Source organism: Odontomachus brunneus, unplaced genomic scaffold (assembly GCF_010583005.1).
Source record: "Odontomachus brunneus isolate Ranch 3 - 2012 unplaced genomic scaffold, Obru_v1 Obru_scaffold_125, whole genome shotgun sequence".
NCBI lineage: Eukaryota > Metazoa > Arthropoda > Insecta > Hymenoptera > Formicidae > Odontomachus > Odontomachus brunneus.
The window spans coordinates 223704-246716 of record NW_022639575.1 but is presented as its reverse complement, the minus strand read 5'-3'; the positions used below and the strand labels follow the sequence as shown (position 1 = coordinate 246716).

Genomic DNA, 23013 nt, shown 5'->3' with positions numbered 1-23013 from the left:
GTTGTCGTATCGTCTTGCCCGAGAAGTGGCCGTCGGATACCGTCTCGCGAGAACCGTGCTGGTCGCATTAAGATCAATCTGTTACCGCGTTTATCGATCCCGTGTACTTCGAAGCTACCGAGACGAGCATGTCCTGGAGAATAAAGAATAATTTGATCGCCTTGACTTATTCCTAGTTCCGACCGGGATCGAATATCACCTAAAATCCACTCCCATCTCCGACTTTAATCAAAGTGGAGCTGCCGGTTCCGTGAGTTCTCGGTTTCGCGATTTCGGGATCATTAACGATTTTTGGTGTCATCTGTCTTAATGAGGAAGTGCGACCTTACCGCACCTGGCGCCCAACTTCGTATATCGAGGACCGCGGTAATTTGCCGACGCGGCGAATGAAAGTGGCGGTCCGCCTTAACTCATAAGAAAAGACGTCGCAATATATATATATATATATATATATATATATATATATATATATATATATATATATATATATACACACATTAATATATAAAATATATATTAATATATTTTGTATTTACCTTGATATGTATATATATATTGTATATCAACATTACAATTCGGGATTCAGTTCTTAATCCTTGATCAGGGTTTATCTTGGTAAATATTTCTAATCACTTTTATCTTTTACGAGAATGTTTTCATGTAATGTTTTTTGCTTTGCTTTCGGAAAGTAACATGTCTTCTATAGCATGGAGAGCTGTCAATGCCACAGCTGCTTCTGGACAATGTTGCTATTTTTTGGGAATAGTCGAGTCATAATGCACGAATATGTAAATGCAGTGTGCATGGCCGAGATTTTCGATTGATGCTAAGGAAAAAAATGTTAAAACTTTTCCGGCAGAGTGTGTATATGAACACTGAGCTACAAAACGGTTCGAACACTTTTCGACATATTTTGGAACACAGCCAACGAGAGAACATAACATAACTTCTGAGAATTAATAAAAAACAAGTTTCTTCATTGAATCACCGGCTACGTTCCAAAGCGCGTTGAGGAAAAAAGTTTCTCTTACTGTCTTGAAACTTAGTATACTACGTGTACTCGGTGTCAAAATGGCTTGGGCAATTTTCCTCTTTCAATGCAGTTTGAAACGCCACCGTCCCAACTTCAGTGGAAAAAGTGTGTGCAAACCGTTGTGCAAACAAGTGTATGCATACACACATATACATTTATTTGCAGAACGGTTTGAACACGTTTCATTCGACGCACTTCGGAACGCAGCCGACGTATAGTCCGATGGTAGAGTTTGTTTTGAATAATTCTCATAAGATAGATTGTCTCGTTGAACGTCAGATACGTCTCGAGATGCGCCGAAGAAAGTGTCTTCAAATCGTTCTGCAAAACGAGTGTGGACACACACGTATCCGACTGAAGAATTTTGTACAGACAGAGTTAACGCGGTTTCACAGATAATTGCCGTGAAACTACAAGTGAGACTTTAACACAATAAATCACACAAAATAGAATATTATATATATATATGTATAATATAACAAAAATAGAATATTATATATATATATATATATATATATATATGTATATATAAATTTGTCTAATGTTTTCTCAGTATTCCTCAGCAATTTCTTCGACTTGCCTGATATTTCCGATACACTCCCGAACGTAATCAAATATATATATATATATGAAGAAACTAAAGAAGATAATATCTAGTTGCCATTTGTATTTTTACATTGATGTTATTTTGTATTATAACTTGTAAGACTTAATTTGTATTTAAATGTATTAATTGTAAATTGAACTAAAATTTTCTCATCTTTAGCAAAATTCTCTTATATTTACATGGCTTCAAGAGAATGTTTCTAAAATCAAAAGAAAAATATTCTAACAAATAATATATACTAATAATTTAATTTCCTAAAACCAAAAGGAATATATTCTAACAATGTCTTAACAAAAAAGAACTCCAGTTTCTATTTCCTACAATTCCATATTCTAAAAGCGAAAATTTTTACTGAAAAATTTTTACTGAAAAATTTTTACTAAAAAATATTTTCCTTTTAATAAAATAGACTATTCTAATTGACTAACTTGGTAATTATCTTTTACGCGATACAAAAGATACGACAAATAAAACTTGTACTGCAGACAAAAACCGAAACTCCTCTAATCTGAAAAAGATATTGTACTCACAACATTTCCCTCTTGTGGTTTTAAAAGAATCCTCTTGAGACCACGCGAAAGACAATTCGAGATTATATTTTTTCAAGTATTTAGATCAAGTATATATGACATTTAACATCGAAAAAAAGGATGTTAAAAAAGCTATGGGACTAAAAACCAAAATAAAATGTGGTTGCGTTATCTCGCGTTCACAAGATCTTATATCGATACAGCGCTTGCAGGATGGAAAAGGTACACGCAAGTAAAGTAAGCACCTACGTCCCTATGAAATGGTCCAGTTTATTATCTGTGTACATATTTGGTGTGCGTGTGTCAGTGTATAAGCTATTGCTCTGTGGCCTCAGTGTGTCGTCCCACACCAGGGTCGAATCCGCAGGAGGCGGCCGTGGTGGGTAGCCGTCCTCAGTCGCGCTGGTTTCTTAAGTGATAGGCTATGGGCCAGGAACTTCTCCGGCCGAACTGGCTTCCGTGGAGATCGGCGGTGTCCAGTAGTTCCTGGTGGTCGCTCCTCCGTCTTCCTCGGTGATGTAGTCCTGCCGTCCCCTAGAGAGGTTTGCGTAGCCTTGTTGACTGTTCCGCGGCGACGGCGTCCTGGGTAGGCGAGTCGGCGAGGGTGTCGATGGTAGGGACGACCACGTGGAGGTCGGCGAGTTAGGAGCGTGCTTCACTAGCTCTTCAGCCTGGTCATCTTCACTGTCGGTGCCGAAAAGGTCCCGCAGCTGGTGGCTGAGCGGTTTACGACTTGCGCCCTGGGCCTCGCTCGGAGGCCGACTCTGTAGACGTTTCAGGATGCCCTGAGATCCTTGGCTCGTGTGGAGTTCTCTCCTTAAGAGGAAGATACGCTCGAGCTTCTAGCTGTGTAGCTTGCTAGACTTGTTTCTTCTCGAGAGATTGTGTCTCAATCGAGTTCGAGAGCGAATTAAACCTCCTGGCGCCTTGCGCTCTATTTATACCCCTTTTCTTTCCGAGTGTTAAATATACGTGAGTTAAATTTCTCCGAAAAATCGCAAGGTTCGCGGTTCTCCGAATTTCGGTGCAGTTTCCACGAATTCGTCGCGAGGCTCGCGCTTACCGCTGCCCAGCCGCGCTTCTCAGAAACGCGTCGCGAGGCTCGCGCTTCTCGGAAGCGCGTCGCGCGTAAGGTGTTCTCCCAATAAGGCATTTCTTATGCCATTTAAATGCGAGTTGCACCTTGCGTGGCGTCTCACTTGCTGAGACGCCACATAAAATAAGAGTAATAAGAACTGAGCATAGGGTGAATGTATGCAAAAATTTATATAGCTCCCATTTTACTTTGATTTATCATTGAGTCAAGTCTATTTAATTTCCAGCAAGTGCATATTTATATACAAGTACTTTATCGCCTAATATGCATTATTAAGTACACGCGATAAGTTCATAAAATAATTACGTTCAATTACGACAAGAGCGTATTCCTCAGCGCGGATATGTACATACAAATAAAGCGCATGTCATGATTATCTTCCGCGTCGTCATTCTGTTCGCAGTTAATTATTCGCTTTTCACCGGCCTACGATCTATCAAGGTGATGTGATGTTATCCTGAAAGCAATATCTCACGATAATGCGAAGGTGATCTTAACCGAAAGGAACGACTAGACTTTCTACTTGCACGTCTTTTGATAGGTGTAATTCGAATTTGACGAAGCCAAGACAGAATGAATCGCGCGGCTGCCGGGAAATAAGGTATGGAGTTAATGACCGTACGAGTACGCATGCAAGCAAGAATTCTTTATCTACCTACGCATCTGTTCCTATTCTAAAATATCATTATGACGTGTAGGGGAAACCGAAGCTATATAGCCTCAGGTATATGTTGCTTATGTACTTTTTTAATATTTATCTTGAGAGCAATAGTGGCACAAAATCGCGAAATGGTCCTTTTAAAATATAAATACTTTTCTCTGAATCTGATTAAAATAGGAATAATATTACAGTTAAGAAATTTAAAAAAACTGATTTGGTAATAGCAAAGCAAATTTTTGAATTTCTCGAAATTTTCTATTAATATTCTCTATTGTGACTGAATAAAATGAACGGATCAAATATCTTTGCGCGCGGAAAAACGGGTCCTCTCTTTTAATGAGAGAGCAGGGGATTACTGATACATAAGTAAACTTACTACGAATATAATCTGTGAGGATTTTGTGATAAAATAACGCCAAAAAAGTTGCAAAAAGTAATACAAATAAATATTACTTTATAAGCAGATAGGTTCAATGAATGTGGCTAAGTTTTGCAAACAAAAGACTATTTTACTTTTATTTTAATCTTTTTTCATTCTCGCCAAATCGTCGCCAAAACCACAAAATGAGCTACTTTTTTAATTATATACTCCATAATACATTATTCTCTTGCAATTCTTTTCGCGTTATTTTATCAAAAAATCCTCAAATTACATTCCTAATAAGTTTATTTATGTACCTTTAGTCCCTCTCTCACGGCAAGCGTTTTAACAAAGGCTCTTTTTTCCGCGCGCAAAAGTATTGATCTTCTTAAGCAATGTGTCACTAGAATGAAATTTCTTGCAAATGTATGATATACTGTTTCTGCTAATAAATGCAATTCTCATTCATAAAATGATTGAAATAGAGCATATGGACAGACGAGGTAAAGTTGACCCATATTATAAGGGTCGGCAGGAGGGCTGTGGAGGTCTCTCACGGAGACTCTGGAACTAATCAAAATATATATTTCATGCGTGGGGGCTTCTTATCCTGCGCTCCTGGGCAACTTGTCCTGGTATCAGAATAAGACGGTCATGTTGCTGCGTGTTCGTATCTTGATACAGAACAATCTTAATTACAGAACAAAATATGTGCTTAACAGGATCGTGGCGGGTATTAATACGTAGAAGAAGGTTGCCTCTATCGTACTTATACAGTCATTCACAGCGATTAATTGCCTGAGAAGTTGTAATTTCCAAATTCTAAAGTATAGGGCAGCTAGTCCAGGTCTCTCCTACGCAGACCAGCGTTCTCTCACTTCCGCTTTCGCTTCGTCCTGTTGCTAATCGATTCGACACAATCGAACCTCCGCAATTCTACGGTTTGTCCGCGGCCAGTAGGAGGCAGCAGCGGATCTATCGCCATCTCCCAAAATACCACCTGCCGCGCTTCGACGATTGTTGGAGTCGGCGTGTCCCCGGATGAACCCACGACACCAGGTAGTCCACCGTCCACCGTCGACGGTGGTGGGCGAGTATTCCGGAGAGCAAGTGGAATCACCGCCGTGTGCAGTGCTCGAGCAGTCGAGCAGCAGCCTCTCACCGCGAAGCGTTTCGTCCCTCTCTCGGCTTTCTCGAGTGAGTGCCCCGAGCAGCTCTCGCGCATTTCCCTCGTCTCGTCTCACCTGGCGCGCTCGCTGGAAAACGCTTTCATCGCGAAGAGCAACTGCCGTCCTTGGGGATTCCCGCGGAATCGTCGTCCCGCGGAACCACCAGGGTGATGTGAAGAAGCAGAGCGCGCGGCTCGCGAGAACCACGTGGAGAGACACACGTGACGATCAACCGACCGCCGTCAGCGATGGATCGATAGACGGGGGGATGACCTCGTGACATGAGAGGACCACTTCGAACATGTGAGTGTCTTATTGCATCGCGCGTCGCGTGCAAAAGCGTCCTGCGACTAGAATCATGCACTGCGCGCTGAAGAGGACGCAGAAGTAGTCGTTTTAACCGAAGTTATTTCTGGTGATCGTCAAGCGCGAGCGTGTCTGTTTGATTTCCTTGATCATTGACGTGCGAATATGAGTCCTGCGAGTTATTTACAAGCGCGACGTAGGCGGGTCGAATGACGCAAACGACTCGAAAGTGCAATCGAGGCGATTTAATTCGGAGAATTCGTCACACCAAGGATGTATTGCAGGTTTCTTCTGTCGCTTGAAAATATGCAGAAACGCTTGACCACCTCCGTCAGCTACTTGTTTCCAACTGGGCAACTGTGTCACTGCTCTCGCGGCCTTGATAAAATCGTGCCGCGAGATTGCGGGAGTGATTCGACGGCGGTAATCGATGAATCAGCTCGATAGTTCAACACGCTTGAATGTTGCAAGTCTCTAAGTCAGTGCACAAGTTCGCGACTCATTTTTCCGAGCTCGTCAGCCGCTGCTTAGCGGCGCAGTCAACTGGTGCATACGACGTGTTGGAAAACACAAGCGCTTCATCCACACGTCTCGATTCCGATTCGAATCACGTGTTCGGATTCGCGGCACATCCGAAATGAGCGATCGAGCCGCTGTTTAAGCAACGCTGCAATCGTCGTCGTCGTCGCCGTCGTCTATTGCGTGCCGTCGATGTTCGAATCGCCAGTTTTCCGAATTCCTTACTTTAGAGAGTTCTAAGTCAACTTCAATCGATGTTTTATTAATTAGAAATAATGAATTATAATCAAGTATAATGAAGGCCAAGGACAAAGTTTAAGTTGCAATAAACTAATTATAGAGAACGAGTAAAGCAGAAATTTAATAGGCAGATACAAAGTTTAAGTTGCAATAAACTAATTATAGAGAACGAGTAATGCAGAAATTTAATAGCCTACAAACGTCTCGGTTGAATATTCAACTTTCCTCAATATGTACACAATTATGATTATCCGCAAACTCATGCATTGTACACATTGTATATTCATAAGGTAAAACAATTTAAATAAAAAATTGTGAAAAATTATTATAGTAAAAATGTAAGAGAGAGAGAGAGAGAGAGAGAATAGCGCAACACCGCAGGAGAGAAGCCGTGTCTGAGATTTTCTTGTCGTGTGAAAACAGTCGAAAACATCAAATTTCCAAATTTCCATGGAAAAGAATCAAGAAATGAAGAGTTTCAGAGAAGTCTTTACTTTTAAAGAACCGATCGTGACTAGCACGAAGGATGAAATAACGTAATTGGAGTCAAGAAACGAAACAATATATTAAGCGCTCTCTCCAATGGAATTTCATTAATTTCTACGCGGAGAGAATTTTGTAATTGAGAAACAGATCGACATTTTGCAGTGACTCACTATCCTTTCATTTCATATATTGTCAGAGAAAAAATATCTGTTCGGCGATAAGAAAATATTTTTTCGTTGGGTACTAATATACGGGTGATCAGACACAATCACATTCGGTTAATATTATCGTATTTTTTAGCAAATTCTAAGACTATTTTTCCTGTTGCAAAATATTATCCAAGGCTTAGTTGCTAAGCTATAAAGATAAATAGTTAGCCTCTCACGGGCCAGATACGGAAAGTAGGCAGGAGCGGCACAATTCATTGTTAGACACAGACGTTAGGCAATACACATGTGACAATATTCATACATCTTAGCTTGAAAATTTTCAATGTCAATTGTGAACAATAGTAATTAAATAACAATAGTGATTGTGCACAATAGTAAATAAATTATTTTAACTTAGTTGAATATGATTATATATAACATAACGTATAAGGGTGAAATAGTTGATTGCGTTCGCGCACGCAAACTTGTCTTAAGTACAATGTAAACTTTACGAAAAACTTTAAAAATACGAGAAGAACGAAGCATTATCGTATAAAGTATAAGATATTCTAATATTTGAGAAAACCGACGAATTCGTATTGCGAACGCAATCGATTATTTCACCCTTACACGTTATGTTATAATCACATTTAACTAAGTTAAAATAATTTATTTATTATTATGCACAATCGCATTAACATTGAAAGTTTCCAAACTAAAATGATCAGAGGTTAAATATTTATCTTTATAGTTCAGCAGCTAAGCCTTAGATAACATTTTGCAAGAGGAAAAATAGTCTTAGAATTCACTCAAAAATACAATAATATTAACCGAATGCGGTTGTTTCCGATCACCCATATATAACATGTTTATTTAAATCTAAATTCTTTTATTTTGATAGAATAAACAGTTGCTTTCGTGAGAAGTTCCACGTAAAAAGAAATTTGGTTGAATTAACTAAATATCTGGTAAAATATGAACGAACCAGTATTCCGGCTAAAATTATCAGAACGCTATTCAGGGTAATAAAGTTTCTGGTTAACTAGAAATTTTAATTCAAACAAAATTCTGATAACTTCAATTGGAATTCTGATTCGCCCATATTTCACCAGATATTCGGTTAATCCAATAAAATTTCTGTGTTTGTGCCGCGTGTAAAGTTTTAAGAATATTTATATTTTTTTATTTGAAAAATATTTTGTATTATAAATATATTACTTAGTATCCGTCGCGAATATAAACATTTTTTATTTCTTAGATATATTTCTTTTCTTTATTTTAGATATTTTTCTTCTCACACAGTGTATGTGCTGTTGCTTTAGGAACTGAAATGTCCTGTTAAAAGATTTGCTATGTTTCTAGCGAAAATCATGATGCCATTCTGAGGCAAGGTAGACTTTACTGTCTATTTTAGTCTATTTTTGTTTATTTTAGACAGTCTATTTTCCTACACTAGAAACTACTACTAGAAACTACTACTACTAGTAAAATTGAAAAAAATGTATGTGAAAAAGAAGAACTATGATACATTCTCTCTGTGTATCAAATGAAACTTCGACTCGGCCGAATTTGAACACCTGAGCCAAGAGGAAGTTGTAAATAGAGCGCGATCGCGCGGCAAGCGTCCTCGAGAGGTTCGCGGATTTCGGAAACGCTCTCGCCTAGAAGCCAACGCGAGGAAAGAAAGAACGGTGGCTCTATAGATAGCGCATTATAGGCGAGTATAACGCGGACTTTCTCCGGAGACAGACCCACATCTACGTAGGCGTGCATGCGGGCCTTATACCGTTTACCGAACCGATCTAACAGCAGTCCCCGCGAGCGAGGAGAGACTACATGCCGCCACGCGTGCAAATTGGCCGCCGAGCACAAATCGATTCCACGTTTCGTACTAGGAAGCTCGAGGTCACACGGAAATCCCGGCCCGCCGGACCTGTCCGTACTATCGATCAGCTCGCCTCTTTTTTCAAACGCGCACTCGCGTGAGAGTGCGGCGCGTTTATCGCTTCCGCCTTCTTTTACATTCCAGGTGTACGCGGCGTCGAGCGATATGATAATTATAATTGATAATAATTGTATGAAATATGGATTTAACTGTTCACGCTATATTAAACGTTTAATGTATTTCCGAGTTCCGCGTGAGATACGCGCTAATCTCGCGTCCGCTTTTATTGCTGGCTTCGACAACGATTCCGGAAAATTGTAAAAGCGCTGTTTATTCAAATGATCAAATGCGAGGTGATTCTCGGAATTTCCGTATTTAAAGCGCTATAGTCAAGATAGTGTTTTGTATTCCTACTGATTCTTGGTAAAAAAAAGAAAAAGAAAATACGATTTCATCTTCTTCTCAAGAAGAAGAATTCTCTTGTATATCCACAGGAGGATTCTTCTCAAAGCAAAAGAAAAATATTTTGATACCCATAAAAAGAACTCTGGTTGCAAGGTACTATTTTATGTAGTCCTGTATCCAAGCGGAAACACTTTTACTGAAATAATATCCCTCATCTAATGAAGGGTAATAATATTGTGCTTAAGATATTTCTTTTTTCCTCTAGAAAAATCCTCTTGAGATTTTACGTAAGAGTATTCCACTAAGGAAGAGATTATATTTGTTTTAGTGTTTACATTCCGTGATTAACACCAAAATAAAACAGACTCAACTTCTGCAATCGCCCAATGAAAATCCGAGACTGATCGCGGAAGTAACGGAGATATCGTCGACATTTACTGTCGATTTCCTGATTGTTTAAAATCTTTCCTGCATTATGTCGCATACTCTTATGAAGCGCACTTCAATCGGCACGTCTTGGGGTTAAAAAAAAAGAAAGAAATCAAGAGAGATATCTTGAAAGAGAGGGAAGCGGAAAAGTCGAAATTCCGAGAATGCAACGGCATGAAGGAGGAAGTTTTCGCCGATGTAAAATGCAACTGCGAGAGATGCTACACGCTTCGGTGCTACTGATGAGTGCGCGTTATGCGAAACCCCAGTGATTTAGATGAGATTATCCTATCGTTATCTGGAGAAGTGATCGGAGCCTTCCCTCCAGCTGACGTCGGATGTCGGATGGAAGAGTTTTATCAAGCCAACGTATTTCACGACCTTGCCGTTTCGCCGCGAGGAAATTTCCCATGTTATTCCGGATCATTTCACTATCAACATTACAGCTACGAAACTCGCACGCGCAACTCCGTCGTGCCACGCAACATTTGACCTTTCCGCTACCTACGGGATTCAGGGGGAAGACCAGGCCTAGATACTCTATATTTTACACGGAAAAAAAGGTTTGGTTGAATTAACCAAATATCTGGATCGTTCATATTCGACCAGATATTTGATTAATTCAACCAAACCTTTTTTTCCGTGTAGCATATCGAAATTTAAAATTTCTTAGACAACTAAATGCTGTGAATGACTGTATAAATATAATAGAGGCAACCTTTTTCTATTAATGCCCGCCACCACTCTATTAATCTATATTTTATTTTGTAGTAATCAAAATATAAACAAGCAGCACAATATGGCCATTTTGCTTTGGTATCGAGTTCAGTTGCCAGGAGCGCAGGGTGGCAAGCATTTTAACAAGGATCTGTTTTTCCGCGCGCAAAGATACTTGGTCCTCTTAATTTTATTCGGTCACGGTGGAGAATATTGATAAAAAATTTCGAGAGGTTCGAGAATTTACTTTGCTACTGCCAAATCAGTTTTTTTATTTCTTAACTGTGATCCAATTTTTATCAGATTCAAGGAGAAGTATTTATGTTCTAAAAAGACCATTTTATAATTTTATATTATTCTTCTCAAAATAAATATTTAAAAAAAGCATATAAGCGATGTACTCCTGCATGTAGCCTCGATCTTTCCTATGTTTTCTTCCCCATTAATAATGTTATGCAATTGAATAAATAGCTGTTTCGTCATTCAGAATACATCAGCTATTACATTACTTATTATGTGGGAACAAATATACCCTCTGAAAAACCTCAATGGAACATCTCGCATCTCTCTTTGAATGCACCAAATATAAAACTCTTATTTTACTCTTGCTATATATAAAACTGTATTATATTAATCAATTTTATATTAATTATAATAAATATTAATGTATTTAATAAAGTGAAAGTAAAAAAATGTCTCTTTAAAAAACAAAATTGGTAGCGAAAGATCCAGTAAGTTCAGAGCCTCAGAGATGCCTCGACGTGCCGTTACGCAAACTTTAACACGCATGTATATCTTGCAAGCTTCGTTTCTCGTAGACGCGAGGTGATAACTTCAAAATCAACTGTCTCTCTGACGCAGGTCTCGACACTTGAGGGACGTAGGGAAGGCTACACGAGCCGCGGCGCGGAAGAAAAATATAAGACTAGAGAAAGCATCACTCAGTTAAGTAACACGATGCGACAACACTTTACGTCAATCTCTCCCTATCTCCTTCCCGCACTCACTCCTCTCCTGCGTCGATCTGCATTTGTCGTCAACGCGTCGAGTTCAACTCGCAAAGGGCACTCACGAGACGCTCACTTATGCAACGTATGCACTTACGAGCGGGAGTCCCAGATACGAGATTGTACGTGCATACGTGTGTGTGTGCACGTGCGTATATGCACGGAATGATTGGTCTTTCCGCAGCAACACTTCCGCTAAGAAAACGTAGTTTCCCCATTAATCGCGCAAAAGCGCGGTCTGCGCGTCGGCGTAAACGGCTGCTCGGGAACCGTGAAAACGGCACGTCGGTGACATATTAACGACACAAGCAGTCGGAAAACGTGCATTACGGAGTGTCGGTATAAATTGCGGCTCTTGCGTGCGCCGACATATAGTAAAATACTGGAGAAAGACTCGAGTCTCGAGACGTGTTTCTTTCATCCTCGATCCCTCGGGGGAAAAGGGTCGCCGCATGAAAATCTCAATATATTGTAAAGCAGCTTTTATCACAAGAGTAGAGTTTCTTTTCACCCTGGGGGTTCAAATATCTCTCAGAGTTTACGGCGAATCACATTAAGTGGGGTGCTGAAGTCAAATCGTACAATATAAGCAATATATACAAGTCAGTGACAAGACCAACAGTGCAAGTAATATTAAAAGCTCAATATGATCATTCCGTAAGTAGTATAATAGTAAATATTAATAATTTGTTATGATGAGTGGAAGTTAATATCATGACAGCCATGACAAAATAAGAAAAAATAAGAGAAGAGGGTAAGAAAAAGCTTCAGGAGGAATCGTTGTGAACCAATAAGACCAAGTGAGTGTCACAATCTCAGAAATGCAGTAGTAATTTTAAAAAATTTAGAGAAAAAGAAAAAGATATGCAAAGAAGTACGAGAGCAAACGCAGACATATTTGAGCACAGATAATTCGTTTTAATAATATATCTACTCGTTTTTATGAAGCTATATTAACGCAGTAATAATTAAATTTTTATTTGAATTTAATTAATAATAGGCACAGCTTATACGAGAGCATTAACGTTCGTCAGTCAAACGAGAGGAATGGAAGGTTAAAGGCGACTTAACGAGTAGATTCAGATAGGATTCTTGTTTCGCTACAGAGAAATGCAAAAGATAGAAGAGACTGGGATTACATGCCCTATATTTTATTAATGCCCACATTAACGACTTTGTTAACAATATATTTTATTTTGTAATAACCAAAATATGCAACAACGTAGCCATTTTGTCCTAGTATCGAGTTCAGTTGCTTAACGCAGGATAAGAACGCCACATATAAAATACTTATTTTGATTAGTAGTTCCGGGATCTCCACAAAAAGTCTCCACAGTCCTCCCGCCGGCTTTTAAATATAGGCCAATTTTACCTCGTTTGTCCATACGCTCTATTTCAATCATTTTATTTTCATTGAATGAAAATTGCATTTGTTACCAAAAACAGTATATCATATACTTACAAGAAATTTCTTTCTAGTTAATAACACATCGCTTAATTTTATTCAATCATAATGGAAAATATTAATAGAAAATTTCGAAAATTTGCTATTATTAAATCAGTTATTTCTATTTCTTAACTATAATATTACTCCGATTTTAATGCAACTCAGGGAGAAATATTTATGTTCTAAAATTATCATTTCGCCATTTTATGTATCTACTATCTATTTTTGTTACTAGTATCTTTGGTACTATTCCTCTCAAGATAGATACTAAAAAAACGTACCCCCGAGGTCATATAGCCCTGGTTTCCCCTGCGCACAATGAACGGGAATCTTACGGGTCTGAGAAAGAGAAAGAGATAAAGAGAGATCGTAGGACTTTCGATTGGAATGAAGTAGACAAAATGTGCATGACAGACACAACGCTCGCGGATAGAATGCCTTCGCTTCCAGACGCGCGCCGTCTCCCTTGACATCACAGCGATCTTTCCCGCGCGCCAGCACGCCTTCTTCCGTGTTCTCTCGTCAACATCGGTCCCTCGCCTAATCGTGACACCTTAACGACCGGTTATTCGCTTCTCACGGCCGACGACGCGCGTCTTCCCGTGTTATTTCGCCAGCCTCCCTCTCGTCCGTGTTCTCGACGCGCCGATCTCGCCGATCAATAAGGAGGGAGGAGGAACGCGCGCGTCGGACGCGCGACATCGAGACGTAAGATCGAGGGAGCGAGATAGAGAGGAATAAAGAAAGGAAGAGAGAGAGAGAAATGTGAGTGAAAAAAATCACGCGCTCGCGCGAGTCATTACGTAGAAACTCGGCGGCCAGGCGGCGGCGCTGCAACTTTCGCGATCACCACCGCATCGCATCGCATCACATCGGTTGGTGCATCTGCATTCCCGGCTAGGCGCATCTCTCGCGTCTACGTCGCTTCCGCGTCCGACGTCGTCTTGTTAGAGCGGAATTGCTGTGCACGCCAGCGCAATTAGAGACGCACCGGCTGTCAAGCCGATATCGCTCATCCCATACCGATATTCGCGAACTACACGCGCCTCGTGGAATTCGCGATTCACTACTATCGATAGGTAGGCGGACGGGATCGTTGTCGGATCGCTAATGCGAAACGATCTCCACTCGCTAATTATGGGCTAATTGGCGATAGAATGATCCCCGCAGCTTCCTGATATCCTTAATAACAAGCGCGCGATAGCGGGACAGGTTACGTTAATAAAGCGCTCTGCTGAATCTCGTCTCGCTAATTACTGACGGAGTTACCTTAATCGTCCGGAAGATTAGCTATTATACGGGGTCTTGCAAAAGTCGTGCGCTTCCGCTATGCCATGAGCATTTGGTGGCCGACGAATCAGAGAGGTGAAGTGAACGCTTCGAGTTGAGATTACATAAGATCGCTGGTAAAAGGATTTCGACGAATACATCTTGAAGTCTTGAACTCTCTTTAGAGTTAGCGAGTAGCGAAATAGGAATCCTATCTGAATCTGTTTATTAAGTCCACCTTTAACCCTCCACTGCCCTCGTGGATTATCGCCCCGTCAGAGTAAAGATTAAACTTGGTAACAGCGTGAATCGCATTAACTTCACGTGTTTACTCTCGCTTTATGAGCGCGCGCTAACACTTCCAGGGTTTATTAACAAAAGTTATACTAACGAAATTAAGAAAACAACTATACAAATATAATTCCAAAGCTTGTAAATAAAAAGTCAGAAAGTTTCAAAACCGACTATTAAGTCACTTTTATATAATTAGAAAATAAAATTACAATTGGACATTCGCTTCATACGAGGATAATGGAGAATTAGTAAAGAGGTTATACTAACAAAATTAAGAAAACGACCATATATAATATATAAATGTAATTTAAATATAGTTTAATAAAAAAGAAATATAACTTGAAACGTTGAATTTAAAAATGACAAGCTAGAAAGTTTTAAAACCAATTATTAAGCTATTTCATGCAATTAGAAAATAAAATCTCAATCGGACACTCGCCTCATACGAAAGCAATGGAGAGTTAATATCTATCAATAAAAGTTATTAATGAAATTAAGAAAACGACCATACAAAATATAATCTAGAAAGTTATAAATGTAAAGTCAAAACGTTTAATAGCCAACTGTTAAGCCACCTTTATATAATTAGTAAATAAAATTTCAACTGAACGTTTATCTCGTGTAAGAGCGATGGCGAATTAAACTCGCAGCTAACTGTCGTCGCAAGATGAGGCAAAAACTTAACTTCCGAGATCAAAGGTGCAGGTAAATCTCAGCACTGAGATTCCACCGAATATCACGGTCACGAAGTGAAACCAATGATCGAACGATCAAGGCGCGCCAATTAATCGACGTAATTGATAAATGTCAGAAGAAATGGCGATGCACCTCGATAGCCTCGAACTAGAAAGTAATTAGCCGGACGAGAGCTCGCTCGCGACGAGTGGATCATGGAGGTGTTCGCGCATAAGATTTATTCGCGTGTCTTGGCTCATACTCGTTAGTGTACCCTTGATCCCGATTGCCGTGCTACAAAACGCTAAATTAGTCTCATTTCCCCTTTGAAACTTCGCAGATTTTTCCCGGGAGACAAGGATATCGAGATAAAGAAAGAAAATTAACTATCAAGACTACCAGATGCTTAACTGTCTGACATAGATTAACTATCATACTGTCAGATATTATCAACCAGAGACGAGATAAAAGTCAGTAAGAGCTAACGCAGAGTGTAAAAGTTGCGAAATTTACTTACTGAGAAAAAACTGTTTGATATTTGTAACTATAGTCACATGGAGAAACAGTTACTACATAAATTATGGTAAAGAAAAATTTTTTTTATTAAATTCTGTTATAATGTTAGTAATGACCTTATATGCTATTACCTTATATGTTACTACTACTATTTTACTACAAAAAATACAATAGCAGCCAAAAATAACCATAATTTTAGTTAGATCAATCATGTTTTTCTCTCAGTGCTCTGTGCGAAAATTAAGAAATGGGACCTCAAATGAACACTTCTAAGAGTTCCTAAACGTCTTGGTTGTTATTTTGAACTTTCTCAGTGGAACAAGTCCCTTCTTCTACTTATTTGCGCGTTCTCAATGTGCATTTTTTTATTTTGGCACAGTCAGTCTCATGCCAATCTTAAGATTTAGATTGTCTTCGCAGTTTTTGGCGTTCCACATGAGTAGTCAATAATATAAGTCTTTGATCATTAAATAATTTTTGTGCATCGTCTTTTACGCAATATTTCCACTGAGGAGAGAAAGGAAGGAATTTTTTCCCTCTACTTCATTTATAGGTTAAGCGATTTACATCTCTCGACTCTCGTTGATTATTCTTTTTATTTTCCGTAAAAAATAAAATTCCGCTGGTCGAATCTACGTGTGTCGGCTGCCTTTCGCGAAATTCCTCAGGTACCGGAGGAATTCGCGCTGGTGCGAGTGTCGCGCGTCGACGAGAAAGCCTGGAACCGCCCTGAGAATTGTCCAATTACGCTCGAACGACGAAAAACACGCCTGCGAGGAGACGCAAAAAGCGGCAGCCTTTACCGTTGAGCGCGTTCGTACCCGGTAAATGGCACTAGCAACGAGATGTCCGCTTCTTCTGTTGCGCGCGTAACAAGGAAACGCGACAATTATCTAATTAGAGCGCGTATAATGCGAGCGAATTCCTGACGTGAAACTGGAAGCTCGAGTCAACATTGTCGCGAGCGTAGACACCGAGGTTGTCTCTAACTGAAGCGACGGCCCCGACCCCGACGTCTCTCTGTGGATGTTAACTTAACGCTTAATTAGCAATTTGCGCTTTCTAATTTGACTTCAAGGCACGGCGCGCTGCTAAAAATGTTTTCTTTAAGCGCGTCGCCGAGCATCGTCGAGAGGACAATTTCTCCCGTGGTGAATTTTCATCGCGTGGCGCGATCTCGCAACGGAGAGCTATACGCGTGTTTGTATATAACGGCGTCTCCATGATGTGTGTTGTGACTCCGCTTGTGCAAACGCTGCTGGACATACGAAGCTCGAACTTCACGCCGCGCAAGTGCACTCGTTGCATCTCGCCCCGCGGAGTGACGCCACGAAGTCACGTAAACACTCCGCGCTCTCGGCCTGCGCACGCGCGATTGCGACGGCTTCGACGAGAGTACGTGCAGGCAGTCGTTTGAATCCGCGAGTACGCCCGAGTCGAGTACTGTTATGCCGAGTATGTAGGTCAGTGTAAAGGCCGATCGTTGGAAAGCTATCAATTGTGAGACGGTGAGTGTACGACGCGAGGTGTCACTCATACTGACGCGTGCACACGTACGCGTGAAAGAAAACAAGAGAGGAAATGAAGAGAGAGAGAGAAAGAGAAAGAGGGAGAGAGAGAGAAAGAAAGGAGAGGTTTCCTCTCCGCAGTAATAATACATAAAAGTTTCGTCCTCATCATCCTTTTAGTGTATTCGGATGGTAATTAATATCTCGCTATCAAATAATTACTTGCAAATAATTACCGCAATTTGCGTTAATGTTCGGGCATCATGACGCTTGAGAAATAATTAAAACTCTGCATTTATCTCTTTTTTTTAGGTAAGAGAGACATTGATTACTTTTTTAATTGAATCAATATAATATCTTACGGAACATAAATAGCGAACGTGGAAAGTAATATTGAGTCCTAGCCTTTCAAAAATAATCAGGCATGTAAAATATGATATTTTTTTGTGTTTTATGTAGAGACAAAAAATTTGGTTGGATGAACTAAATTTTATTATGTGCCAGATTTCTGTTCAATTTAATAAAAATTCTGGTTAAACCAAACCAAACCAAAGGTTTCTGGTCAATTAGAATTCTTATTCGCTTGAACAGAATTCTAGTAATTTCAACCGAAATTCAAGTGCATTCATATATTCCGCCAAATATTTGGTTAATCCAACCGAATTCTTTCTTTCGTGTTTCTCTGATAACACAGGTATTAGAATTACTCTCGCACCTCGTTGATAAACACTTCCGTCATTTTACGAAAAAAAAAGGTTAACGAAATAGATACCAAGAATAATAATTATAAAGGCTCTGAGATCAAGTAATCAGCAAATAACAAGAAAAAGAACCTATTTCTGGGAATTAAAACAGAAAACTCACAAGGAAGATGAAATTCACTTGCGGAGAGTGCAACAGAAGGAATTTCTTCTGTTATAATAAATATATTTTAAAATAACAAATATGTTTTAATATACTTTAAAACACACAAACATGAGATAGTTAACTCTCGAATGTCACAGTATGACCATATATAAAACGCGAGACACCACACTACACAAGTCGAGATTATCTCGAGCATGTGTTATCTCGACCAAGTCAACTGTTGTGTATCTGGACAAGATATACTTTTGTCACGATATGCAATTGTGCCGTTAGTGGTGTGCAAGAGAACGATCGGCGAGCGCATAAGGAAAGGATTCGTTATTCCGGGTTGAACGACTCGCGGTGCGGAAACGCTGTAATCTCGCCGATATCACCTCGCGGGCTCGATAAGAACGATGTTCAGTTATCGATGTCGACGAAATATAAAAGCGTATATATCCGCGCGCGATTTCCTCGTACGAGCGCGAACGAATTCGCCGAGGTGTTACGAGATAAGATAATTTCGCCAGCACCACGAGGAGGGAAACGGGGTAGCCACCTAATCGCCACGGCAATTAAGCGCAAATCGCCGCGGGGAAGCGGCACAATTAGATCCGCCAAAGAGTAACGGCAACGCAATGCGCGCGCTTCCGAGTGCGGGAGCGATTGCTTCGCCTTCCGCTCCGGAGCTGGGGAACAGTGGAGTTCTAGGTGTAATAGAGAAGCGACACTGAGGGCCGATTGTTTCAACTTCTTGGTAAGTTATCTGACAGTTAAATCGTGTTTCTGTCCAATTTGAAGAAAAAGTGAAGATAGACATATAATTTAACTGTCAAGCAGCTTACCAAGAAGTTGGAACAATCGGTCCTGAAGAAAACTATCTGAGTGATTAATTGAGACGTGATTCAGCGCCATATTATTGTCTACAATGTATGTGCATATTTGTACGTTACGACTGTTAATTACAAATATTCAACAAATGATGCAATGAATAATAATCAAGTGATGCAGACATATTAAAAAATTCGTTTGAATCTAGGGTTATAAAATGTTCTATTTCCCCAGATTGTGCATCTCCATCCGTTTCTTATCTCAAGAGGTACAAAGTTATGGGGAGTTAAGATAGCTAACAAACAACAGCTGATGAGGATATCGTAAAACAATTTAAGATATGTCTATGTCTAAGAGGAAACTTTGTCATTTTTTGAGATATCTCAAAACGGCCAAACATTTGCAAAAACATCGTCTGTTTGCATCTCTACTCAAATTGTTTGTATCCTCAATGATTCCGAGAGTATAATATTTTCAAAATATGTCTAAGGCCTGTATTGATAATGGTCGCTTGAAACTTACTCACGTAAGACACTCAATTTTGAATTAGAATTGAATTAGAATGTGAGTTTTTCAGTTTAATTGCAAGTACAAACATAAGGTCAAGAATATCGTATGATTCAAGTGAAAAACTCTGATATAACAAATCGGGTCTGAGTATCTTATATGAAACCAATCTTAATTAAGTATTGTTAACACAGGCCTAACTTGGTTATTTTTCGAGACATCTCAAAGTCATTCGTAAGAACATCGTCTGTATCCGTTTGTACCTCCCTTTGCGCCGATATAAACGCCGGGAAAAACGCCGTTTTGAGGCGGAAAAGATAAAATTGGCCCATAATTAAGACTCCTGATCAATCATCGCGGCCATATTGGATGACTGAATATCGTTTGTATCAATGAACTGAAAAATAAACCATGTTTTCATCATTGAATAATATAGATTCGTGATACATTGAATAATATAGACGTTTGTATCTCCCTTCGCGCCGATACAAGCCGGGAGAAATTTACGCGCGCGTAAAACTCAATTCCGGCGCTGCACGTGTACGCCACAGGTTGCGGTTTCCGACGCGCATCGACGTGGATGCAATTAAGCGACTCTTACGATCGCCATCGCGCCGTAATGAACAGCGCGGCCGCGCTAATGAACAGCTGTAGCGCGAAACAATCGAGTTCGTTTTATCGCCCGTCAGTGCGGACGGAGAAGACATTATTGCGTCTTCGCCGAGGCCGCCGCCGTCGCCGTCGGCGTTCCCTTGGAGAGACCGGATGTTTCCTCGACGTATCGATTTCCTCGTGGTCGTTTCGTTAATTGCATCGAGTTTTTATTGCTTGTATAAGAAATACGGGAAGATCCTCGCTCCCGGTCGTCAATCGCCAAGGACTACGACGGCTATTGTTCGTCGAATTGCACGTTAATTGTGCGCATGAGGAGTTCTCATTTTTCCTTTTTTTAATTATCGTCGTGGCGACGTGACACGACGATGCGAGATGAGGCGAGAGACGGCGCGTTGAGTCGAATTAAGCCGAGTGGAGCCGGTGAAATTTATGCCGGGGCAAATTTGTGGCTGCGCGTGTTGCGCAACGCGCAGCGCATGAAAACACGACCGGTGAGAAAGAGAGAAAGGCGGGAAAGAGAGAGAGAGAGAGAGAGAAAGAAGGGCAGAGAGAGAAAGAGAGAAAGAGAAAGAGAGAGAGAAAGGCGCGATTACGTCGCACACGGTAAGCAAAAGATCGCTGGAATTTCTCTCTCGCGACTAAGAGATTGGATTAGGTCACTGACGATAACGCCGGCACTCTGCGCTCTCTTCATCTTTTTCGCACAGCTGAAAAGACAACCTTCGGACCTCTCTGCGTCCTTCAGCGAATTTCACAATGAGCGAACAAGAAATCACGTCGATATGCAAATCATTGCAATACGTCGCGTCCTCTATCGAGAACGTCTAACCCGATTCGGAACTCGGAAACTAATTAAGGCTGCGGATTATTCGTCGATGACTTTTGGAACGACGATGCCGTAATGTGATGAATACAGCTGTTTTCTAAACAGGAGCGTTCTCTCCGCAAACTCGATCTTCCTTGCTTCTGAGAAGCAGTAAAATCGTTTGAAGCAAAATCCGATCTTTGGAGAACGCTTGAGAAACTGCTAACAGCGCCGGGGATCGAGCCATGAGCTCGATCAGAAACATACGGTACAGCTTCGGGTAGAGCAGCGGTAAAACGTCCGCGCGATCGATCTTTCAGGTTCAAGAGCTCGCGCACGCTCGTGCACGCCACGCTTTCTCGTGATCTTGACAGATAAATCGATAAATCCGCGTGGCACCGCGACCAGTCGCGAAAATGCAGCTCGAGAGAGCGCGGGGACAGGCGTGTATTGAAAAATGCCGCGTTTCCGCGACCCGGCGGAACACACTTCCTGTACAATTAGTCACGGCAGCGGCGCAACGACACACCGCGATCGCGTACCCGTTCGCACACGAGAGGAAAACCGGTGGAGCACCGCGCCGACGACGATCACGAGGCGAAGTGGACGAGAACGAAGATAGAATTCGTCGGAGACGCGAAACAGCGGCACGCGAGTTAGAAGAGACTGAAGCTACATGGTCCCTGGGGTATGTTGCCGTTTTTTAGTATTTATCTGGAGAGGAACAGTGGATACAAAATGGTGAAATGGTCCTTTTAAAACATAAATACTTCGTCCAGAGTTTCATTAAAATCGGAATAATATTAAAGTTAAGAAATAGAAACAGAAAAAACTGATTTGGCAATAGCAAAATACATTTTTTAATCTCTCGAGATTTTTCTATTAATATCCTCCATTATGACTGAATGAAATGAATCGATGTGTTATTAGCTGGAATGAAATTTCAAGTATATGATATATTGTTTCTTTGTGATAAATGCAATTTTGATTCATAAAATAATTGAAATAGAGCATACCTTAAAACGGTCAAATATTTATAAGAACATTGTGTCTGTTTGCATCTCTACTCAAATTGTTTGTATATCAATGATTCCAAGAGTATAATAAGATGTGAGTTTTTCAGTTTAATTGCAAATACAAACGTAACTTCAAGAATATTGTATGATTCAAATGAAAAACTCTGATATAACAAATTGGGTCTGAGTATCTCACATGAGACCAATCTTAATTAAGTACTGTTAACACAACAATAAGAGATAACTTGATTATTTTTCGAGACATCTCAAAGCCATTTGTAAGAATATCGTTTGTGTCCGTTTGTATCTCCCTTCGCACCGATACAAACGCCGGGAGAAGCGCCGTTTTGAGATATGGGCGGAAAAGATAAAATTGGCCCATAATTAAGACTCCTGATCAATCATCGCGGCCATATTGGATGACTGAATATCGCTTGTATCAGTAAACTGAAAAATGAACCATGTTTTAATCATTGAATAATATAGGCTCAATAATATTGATTAATGATATTAATGTTTTAATCATTGAATAATATAGGCTCAATAATATTAAATGCTCATTAAATAATATTACAAATTGGCATGAAAAAATATCTCTTTTAACAAAATGTTCAAAGCTCCTTCTTTTTTTTAAGTATCAAATACGAATATATTATTGATATTTCAATTGTTGATACATTGCTCAATTATTGGGGCATTTACCTTAACCCGATTCGAAACTCTGTCGTTTATGAAACAGTGTATTTATCGCGATGAAACTTCTGTGCGCGGCGAATTGCAACCATTGTTATTTATGATCCAACTGTAAGGCAGCGAATTACCAAATAGGACTTGGTAGAAAACGCGGAGGCGATCAACACTTGACGATAAAATGGGGAATGCACAAAGTCTCTCCGCGTTTCCTCAAAGTATCCATTAAAGATCCGGGGAGATTGTTGAAATAAAAGGAAACAACTTTATTAGAGTGGCTCAATAAAGAAGTCTTTGATTAAATCAGTAAGAAAAGCATTTCAGCAATAATCCACGAATATTCAGTAATTTTCAATGGGAACATTCACTCAACTTTACTGCTTTGTCTTATATC

General features: G+C 40.1%; 1 protein-coding gene across 4 annotated transcripts in view; it reads left to right on the top strand.

Moving 5' to 3' along the window:
* Positions 1 to 5362: 5362 nt before the first annotated feature.
* The window catches only part of LOC116849730 (pancreatic triacylglycerol lipase-like), a 32201-nt gene continuing 14550 nt past the window's right edge, over positions 5363 to 23013 (top strand). Inside the window, exon 1 of one of the 4 annotated variants that reach the window (XM_032827161.1) lies at positions 5363 to 5760. In XM_032827161.1, coding sequence (XP_032683052.1) covers positions 5759 to 5760 — 2 coding nt within the window. In that variant the 5' untranslated portion in view covers positions 5363 to 5758. Of the gene's footprint in view, positions 5761 to 11900; positions 12258 to 21180; positions 21602 to 23013 lie in introns of those variants that run through there. The other 3 variants (XM_032827160.1, XM_032827159.1, XM_032827158.1) reach the window with 3 other exon arrangements.